The 9,296-nt window shown below is 35.6% G+C and overlaps 1 protein-coding gene across 2 annotated transcripts; it reads left to right on the top strand.

Annotated features, from left to right (window-relative positions):
* Nucleotides 1–1,358: 1,358 nt before the first annotated feature.
* On the top strand, nt 1,359–5,159 carry LOC142608348 (E3 ubiquitin-protein ligase RZFP34-like). Of its 2 annotated transcripts, none has more exons than XM_075780102.1 (13): nt 1,359–1,536; nt 1,781–1,918; nt 2,023–2,110; nt 2,220–2,279; nt 3,175–3,207; nt 3,302–3,379; nt 3,513–3,556; nt 3,689–3,729; nt 3,828–3,910; nt 4,048–4,139; nt 4,364–4,433; nt 4,541–4,582; nt 4,674–5,159. In XM_075780102.1, the coding sequence occupies exons 1-13, from the start codon at nt 1,382–1,384 to the stop codon at nt 4,827–4,829; spliced, it is 1,080 nt and encodes a 359-aa protein (XP_075636217.1). In that variant the 5' UTR covers nt 1,359–1,381; the 3' UTR covers nt 4,830–5,159. The 2 variants fall into 2 exon arrangements, with proteins under 2 accessions (XP_075636217.1, XP_075636219.1); XM_075780104.1 differs by having other exon boundaries at nt 1,367–1,656.
* The last annotated feature ends 4,137 nt before the right edge of the window (nt 5,160–9,296 follow it).

Raw genomic sequence — 9,296 nt, 5'->3', positions numbered from 1 at the left:
CTTATTCTTGTGACAGCCTTGCCTATTACTAATTGACAGCTCATCATAGAACAATTTGAGAATTTACTGTACCAAATCAATGCATAATGTAAAACCATTATTTTTTTTTTTTGAAAAATAAAAAAGGTCAATACTTTATTATGAATTTATGATGAATCAAATCCTTTTGCAATACACCACCACGCACCCTTAGTGCGGTGGTCACTTTGCAAATACCAGGGTTCAAGTCTTTATGATGGAATTCTATACACATATACACTTAGATTAAGTTAGAGTATAAATTATATTTTGTATATATATAAAAAAAAAATCATTTTGCAATATGGAGTCCAAATCTAATGGATGGGATTCCATCTAATCATCTAAAGGTGTAGCTAGAGTTTGCTCTATCTTCTAACAAGGGAATAAACAAGGTTATTACTTATTACCCCTCCCTTTTTACCTGCATAATATAAAACCATTTAAATTCAAACTAAGATTATTTTTTCAAAAATCCGTAAAAGAAATGCCATACAAAATCACCATTTTTTAAAATAATCCACACATTGGGACCTATTTGGTAATATTGTTCTAATAACGTTGTTTAAGTGTTATAAATATATATGTGAGTGGAAAAATATAGTAGAAATACGTATTGTGTTATTTAAACAACGAAAACTGTTTATTTAAACAACACAACTAAATAAGCTACAAATATTCTACATCTTTCTATAACTAGTTTTATTGCACTCCCGCTGAGAAGAAATTTATTTAGTTTCATTGTATGAAAAAACAAAAAACAAATAAATAAATAAACAAATATTTTTTTAAAACTTATTCATATGCGACTGCATTTAGAAAACTAATCAATTGCAATAAAAATACTCAATCTGAATCACAGACTTTCCGCCACGTATTTTACTTAGATAGTTGATACTCTTTTATGGGAAAGTTAGAGCAATCCAACAAAGTTTGTGTCTGTGATGGCAATTTGAATTTGCTTCTACGAAAGGGCAAATACTGGGAGGGATCGAATGAATCCAACTCATTCTTAGTTCATCACCCAACACGCTCATCTTCATCTTTTATTATTGCTACGTGGGAAAAATATTAAAAACTTGTTCTGTTTTAATTGGGAACTAAGGTAAGTGCCAACTTCAATTTCGTGCAATATTGAGAAAAACAATAATAAGGTCAAAAAAACATCATCGATTCATCGTTAATAAAGGTCAGCCCTGGCGTGCCACCACGTCAGCAGATAGAACTGTTATCTATATGACTATATCTGTACCTCGTCCATCTTAATCTTTGGTCTTTCAGCTTAGCTCCTTGTCGGAATCTAAAATCTGAACGGTTTTTAATCACGTGACTTTTACTTTTACATTGTATATCTATTATCCATATGATGAACTTTCCGAGTCCTTACGTAAATAGCACTAAAAAATTTTCAAAAAACACGCAGCTAGGATTTTGTACAACTAAGAGATCTTTACAGAGGGAAACAACTGTGTCTTTTTATATCTTTAGCTGTTTCAACTTTCAAGTCATTAAAAAAAGGTCAGCTCTCTCTCTTGGGAAGTATATATACACGTTTGTATTGTCCTAATGGTGTGGTGTGGCATATGAGTTCTAATCCTATTTAACTTCTCCTATTGAAAACTGAGAATCATTGTAAAGGTGGGTTTTTTTTTTTTCTTCTTGATTTGTGTTTTTGTTTTGATTAGTAATCTTGTTCTTACCCTTTGAATGATTCATTGATTGGTTTTTTTTTTTTTTCTTTTGAATCTTTTTCTGGGTTCAGAAAGAGAAAAGGAAAAATTGGAAATTTAGAGAGAATGGAGAGTGAATCCGAGGTTTCGTTGTGCTCTCAAAGCTCAGGAATTTCTGAATTTAGTGATGACGATGTGTCTTTGATGGAACTTGGTTCTGGGAATTACGGGTATGTCTCAATTTTCTTATTTCAATTGAAATTTGAGTCTTTTGGTTTTAGACTTTTAGTTGACTTTCTTATTCAAAATCTGGGCTTTTTGTGTTTGAGCTTAGGTGCTCACATTATAAGAGGAGATGCAATATCAGAGCACCTTGTTGCAATGAGATTTTCGATTGCAGACATTGCCATAATGAAGCAAAGGTATATACATATAAATATATATCTATTCCTTTCTTTCTTTTTGGGTGTGTAATTGTAAAAATTAATATTCTTATCCTGAAGTTAATTCTCTTCAATTATACATGTGCAGAATTCTTTGGACATTAATCTTCTTGAACGACATGATCTTCCACGCCAGGAAGTTGTGAAGGTCGGAAATTTTCTTTTCTTTTCTTTTCCCTCTGTTTATGAATTTCAATTGAACTGATGGGTACCTTTTTTTGGAAATTGTTTTTTGTGATTAATATGGTGCTGTCTCTCCAAGTCATGGTTGGAAACATAGACTTATGATAGTAATTTGAGTCAAGTTACATAGCAACACAGCATCACTTTGCTTAGGATTAAATATATTACCATTGCCAGAACTAGAAAATTAAAGGAAGAATTGGACTTTATTTGGAAAGAGGTTGTCACTCTGAAGTCCAATTCTTCCTTTAATTTTCTAGTTCTAGCAATTAGACCCACTTTAAGAGCAAAAATAATCTAAAATGTAAAATAAGCTAACTTTATCTCAAATCCCAAATGCGACCTAAATAGTCTCAAATTTTCTGTGCCCTGCACTTTCTTTTGTCTCTAAAAAGGAACTTGGTATTGTGCAAAACCAATTTTGTTACATTTAGCATGATGCTTTGGTGGCTGGTGGTCCCATAGATTTTATGATACAATAAGTATAGAGAACATTTTTCATAATTGCTGACATGATATATTGTGATTGGTGCATAATAAAAATAATGTTAGTGGTAGACCTAGTGAAAGTGATACTGCTCTAATCACAACAAACTATGTCAGCAATTGTGAAAAATTTTGTGTCCCTAGCATTACTCTTCTAATTATGAGGTAGTAACATTGACACTTGACTAGCTTTTGAAATGACTCAAATTACCAAGATAAATCAAGAAAAAAATGTAAAAACCATATTATTTTCTTTTGAGGTTTGGTGTATGTGATAATAAAATTGGTGTTCTTTTGTTGTTTCTCATTGATATGATCTGTCATTTTTCTTCTTTCACTTCTCTAAAAGGAATTGTCTTTTGTTGGACTTTCAGGTCATCTGCTCCCTATGTGATACAGAACAAGATGCAAGTTCCTAAACATTAAACTAAAATTCAAAATACAGTCAGTTTTGAGAAAAATGTTTTGTGAGTATTGACCTTGTTGCCTTCTTCTAATCAGGTGCAACAGTATTGCATAAATTGTGGCGTTTGCATGGGAAAGTACTTCTGTGCGAAATGCAAGTTCTTTGATGATGATGTAAGTTCAAATTTCTGAGTTGGATTCATTAGAAAACGATGACAGAGTGTCACATTCACCCATATTGACTATCTTTTTGTTCTCTTTGCTAAGTTCAATGTTAGCTTATTCAACCATTTTGTTGCTCTTTCAGACTTCAAAGAACCAATTCCACTGTGATGAATGTGGAATCTGCAGGTAAAGTTTGTAACAAAGTAGTTCGCACTTCATTTTCATTTTTACCATTTTCTTAATTAGTTAAAAGCTAAAGAATTTTACATGTTTTCTTCATCTTTCATAAAACTCATCTCCTGTTAATTTATTCTACAGAACTGGAGGCAAGGAAAATTTCTTCCACTGCAAGAAATGCGGTAAGTGAGGGATTAGTTAATTCTTGATCATTTGCTAATTTTTTGTTGCAGTGGTGGTGGTAGTGGTTCTTCTTCTTATTTTGCTGTTTTTGTTTCAGAATGTTGCTACTCTAAGGTAATGGAAAATAAACACCATTGCCTGGATAGACCGTTGCACCACGATTGCCCTGTTTGCTTTGAGGTAATTTAAAGCATTGATATCGATATTAATACATTCTGTTCAAAGTAAAAAAATAAACATGAAAACGAAAACATTATCTTTATATATGTGTGTGTGTGTATTATCAGTGGGATGAGATTCTCTATTTTGCTTTGCAGTATATGTTTGATACTACGAAAGGGATTACTATCTTACGTTGTGGGCACACAATGCATTATAAATGCGTCAAAGAGATGGAGAAACATTGCCGGTAAGTAGTTGATTCTCATTTACTTGCACATGCTATGCATTATGCATGTAACAGTGAAGCAATATATTATAACAGCAATAAGAAAAGAATGCAACTAATTCATAAATTTGGCACAATCTTCCTTTGTATAATTCCAGACTTTACTAATTTGCTCGATGTGCTTGTTTGTTTATCAACTTCTCTTCACGCATTAAGCTAGATGAATGAATTCCTTTTTCTTGCAGGTACTCATGCCCCATCTGCTCAAAGTCCATTGGTGATATGACCCGTCACTGGGAAAAGCTTGATCAAGTGGTAAATAGACATTGTTTCCACTCTCTTGTTTTCCAAACAAAAATGAGCCTATGCTAATGATGTTGTGCTTCATGTCCTAACATTCTTTTACTAAAATTTTAATGCAGGTTGCCTCAACTCCAATGCCTGAAACATACCAAAATAAGATGGTAAGTAACTAAGCATAGAGTGAAAACCTTTGACTCATTAATGGCAACTCGTTGCAACTTTCTCTGATTGAGGTTTTCCATATAAATTCAGGTATGGATTCTCTGCAATGATTGTGGAGCAAACTCACTTGTCCAATTCCATATTGTGGGACATAAATGCCAAAGCTGCAAATCCTACAATACTAGACAGATACAAGGTGATCCAACTGCTTCATGCGAATCAAGCGTGACTGAGATAGTGAGATGACATGCTGGTTGATAAAGACTCTTAGATTAAATTAATGATAGTTTTTCACTCTAAGGTAGCACTAGCACTGCCAAGGTCACAGTCTGTTTATCCAGCTGCCTTTTCTCCATGGTACTCAAATTCTTATTGTGGGAGCTCAAGAGCAGGGAGAAACAACTCTTCTTCAGCATTGTTACTCCATTATTTTAGTCAATTATTATAGTCTTGTTAATGTGTTAATAGGGGGTAAACTGCAAAGCATGTTCTGAAACATCGGATGAAGCCAAGCTTTGGTGTTGTATACGCAATTTTATCATGAATGTCATTCTTTCCTTCTTTCATTCTTTAAAATCCGTGTTCAATGAGAATTATTTCAGCTTTTCATTTTGGAATTGGGTTCTGAAAGTTTTCCCTCCTTCCATCATTGAAGTTAATAATCATTCAGCACTAAATATCAATGATAATGCCATTCAGCAATACAGTAAAATATGTGTCATATGCAACTTGAAAATTCTCACAAGGTAGCATAGAAGCGAAACATTACAATCTAGAGAATTGATACTTTTTCTTTTCTTTTCTGAAGAGAATTGATACTTCTTGCATTCAGTTGATTCATTGGGTGTTTATGTTTATGAGTTTATCCTATGGTCCTATTGGATATTTTCACATGTCTCCTCCGCCCGAGTCTCTCAATCCCTGTTGGAACATTAATCCTGATATGATTACACTTATTCAGAGTTGCAGCCATTTTCTTTTATGAATTTTGGTATAATGATAATCATCATCCATGAGGATACATAAAAGAGATGTGAGCAGATTGTTTAACTAAATCTGGTGTGATCAATTTCGCTTTGGCCTTTAAAACATCCTAGCGAATCTTGGAACTTATTTGGTGTAGATTATTAGTAAAGGTGCTTCATTGCTTGACTATCCAAAGGCCCCCACACTCTCCTCTAATCGCCAAGATGCAACAAGCACATTGCTTGGGTTTGTCTATTGCTAATAACCTTCCGTCTTTGTATGCAATTTGACTCAGACTGCCCAAAAATAATGGCAATTCAATTAAACAAATTACAACTAGAAGACACCCAAATCATGTAAGTAGCAGGTTTTTTTGGCCTAATGAAGAATGCATGTTCCAGTTATATGATTCTGTTCCAAGTCATGGAGGAAGATTTGGTCCATTTGGATTTCAATGGCCTTTTAAAAAAAATTATTGAAGATCTATTATGTAATTGGATTTTTTTTTAAATGACTGTTCTTGTTCAATTACAATGCATAAAGTTTGCCTTACATACGATGTTTTATTGAGTAAAATGATATTTATATAGCATCATGGAGAGATTTTTGTTTGGAAATCACCCTAAAACTAGGTTGTAGACTTGCCAGTTAATCGTCATTTTAGGTCAGTCGAGGGGACGTGTGTTAAGGTAGCAACCCCATGTATGGGGGTAGATGTGACATTGCTCAGTATTAAATGAGATGGTTTGTTGTTATGGCACAATAAATGTTGATGTGATGAGGGTAGTGGACATTTCTTTTAAGGATGATTGTACTAACTGACTGACCAAATGAAAGGGATACATAGGTCGATGGTCATGTTAGATACATTGTCCGACCATGTGACCAGGCATAGTAGGTGTTGGCAGATCTATGCGGTCAAGTGCAGTAGGTATTGGCTGACCCACTTGATTGAACTGCGTAAAAAATGAACAATCTACTTTGCTAGGGTTGGTACACTTTTTCTAGAACTTATCAAGCACAACCCCTTTTCCTTTGAACTTTGAAGTTACTCATAATTTTATTTTTAAATGTTACTTAAATAGATAGGTTGAATAAACACTATTATCACAATGCATAAATCAATCACCACTTCGCTTTTCCCATGTCAATTGTATGGGAGACAATCTTTATTAGAAGTGCCAATATTATATATCTCACATGATGAAGTTTGTAAAGACTTCATACGTTTTGTCTGTTGAGATCACTGAGTTTACTATAAAATTTGAATTGGCATGTAGAGGAGATGGAAAGTTTCAAGTAGTAAAGTCAAAACTTCTAGTAAACACTTTATAGGTTTAGTCTGTTGAGGATCACTGAGTTTACAGTAAAATTTGAATTGGCATGTAGAGGAGACGGAAAGTTGCAACCCTCAAGTCGTAAAGTCGAAACTCCATTAAAAAAGTGCACTACTATGGGTCCGTTTGAATAGAACTTATTGCTGAAAACTGAAAACTGAAAACACTGTACCAAAATAATTTTTAAATGTGTGAATAGTGCCGTGGGACCCATTTTTAATAAAAAAAATTCTGTAAAGTGAAGTTTGTGGGTCCCGTGAACAGTACACGGGACCCACAGATGTGCTGAAAAGTCAGCAAAATGCGGCTACTGTTCATGCACAGTAGCATGAACAGTAGCCTTTGTCCCCCCTGACCCGTGCAGCAGCAGAAGAAGAAAAAAAAAAAAAAAAAACAGAAAACGCAGCAGACGCGGACGCTATATAAGCTGTATCCAAACTCAGCTTAAGTCATATGCAATTAATGGGTATGACAACTTTTTAAGATATAATTAAAAAAAAAATTACTAAGATATTAATACTCTGGACAAACACAAATCTTAGGTATAGACTACAGTTTTTAAGTGAAATATATTAGGTTTTCAATTGAATTCAAACATATAACTACAATTAATTTAAATTTTTACTAGAAAATGATAACATTCTTTATGTTGCATTAGTCAAAGTAGTCACATGTTTGAATTTAATTGAGACCCTAATGTAGTTTATCTAAGGAATTGTAGTATTGTACTTAAGTTTTACTCATTAATTTGAGTATGTAAGTAATCATTTGAAATGTTTTTTTTAATAGGTAGATAATAGAAGAGAGAGATGGAGGGTTCAAACTTCAAACCACATACGATGCGTATAATGCAACTTTTGTCATTTCAGAGCTGCTCATCAGCTCTCCTCGCGTAGGAGCCTTTTCTCTTGACTAGTAAGAGACTTCTCTCTCCCTTAGGTTTCTAAGGGCTTGCCTTTTCTTTAGTTTTCAGGGTTCTTTACAGCTAGACATGGCCGAGGATGTGATTAGCGGATTAGAGAATATGAGGCTAACGACGAAGGAGGAAGAAGTTATCACAATATCGGACAAAGGTCGGAAGGAGGAAATTGAGGGATGCTCTTTGAGTTTGGTTGGCAAGTTTCTTACTTGCAAGCCATTAAACAAATGAGCAGCACAGATCACGTTGAGACGAGCCTGGGGCTTGGAGAAGGATTTACAGATTATTGAGGTTGGTTCTAATCTCCTTCAGTTTAAGTTCGGTAGAGAATTTGACATGGACAAAGTTTTCAGAGGAGGTCCCTGGTCGTTCGACAACCAAGTACTTTTGCTCCGTAGATGGCACATGGGTATGACGGAGGCAAATGTCAAATTTGATTCGGTGGCTTTGTGGGTTCAGATATGAGGAGTGCCTTTTGATATGTCATCACCTAAGGTAGCTACTGAGATTGGACGCCGCTTGGGGGAAGTGGTGGAGGTAGAAAAATGAAGCGGTTTGGAGACTCAGAACTTGTTTATGCGGGTTAAGGTGGCAGTCCCATTATCCAAACCACTTTGACGGGGAGGTTTTATTAGGGGATCAAATGGGAACCGATCCTGGGTGGACTACAAATACGAACGCCTCCCTTTGTTCTGCCATTACTGTGGTCTTTTGGGTCACGATATCAAACACTGCGCTGAACACTTTGTGCGTAGTAAGAATGGAGAAGTGATCGACTGCTAGTATGGAGAGTGGTTAAAAGCCACAGGTGGACACTCTCACTCACCGCCGAGAAAAAGCTCAACCACGAGCTCACAAACAAGAAACGCTAAAGGGTCTGAAGCAGAGGGCGTGATTCATAGTTCGGTGGTGCCGGCGGCGGAGAACGAAGCCATGGAAGGAAACCCTACTGAGGAAGATTCTCAGGCATTTAGAAAGAACGTAAAATCAGGGATATTGACAGGCTGCACGGAGAGCGTTATAGAAATTAAAGGGTCAGTTATGGAAAGCATGGGACCACTCCATTTGATGAATAAAACAAGGGAGCTAAGTATAAATAGGGATAACGGCACGCAATGAGGTGGCTTCGCAACAGGTAGACATATTGATACCATCATCATGTGGAGGGCACGTGGAAAAGAAGGAGCATGTGCAGGTTTTAAATACAAAACACACTTAAACGAGGATGACACGGATGAATGTTGGGCCGGGGAGAGAAATACACAAAACAAGCCCAACTAAGTTGGGCAAGAGAGGGATGGAGGAAGATTATTTTGAGCAAGATACAGAGACTAGAAAGAAGGGAGGGAAACGTGGGAAGTATCAAGAAGCAATTTTAAAGAATGAAGCGGCGGGGGTGCGGGAGCACCCTTGCCAAACACAATGAGGCTCCTAAGTTGGAACTGCCAAGGGCTTGGGAACTCTTGAACAGTTCGTAGCCTTCACAAGTTA

This window comes from Castanea sativa, chromosome 8 (assembly GCF_040712315.1).
Source record: "Castanea sativa cultivar Marrone di Chiusa Pesio chromosome 8, ASM4071231v1".
NCBI lineage: Eukaryota > Viridiplantae > Streptophyta > Magnoliopsida > Fagales > Fagaceae > Castanea > Castanea sativa.
Note: the sequence above shows the minus strand (reverse complement) of the source record. Positions and strands in the feature narration are given on the sequence as shown.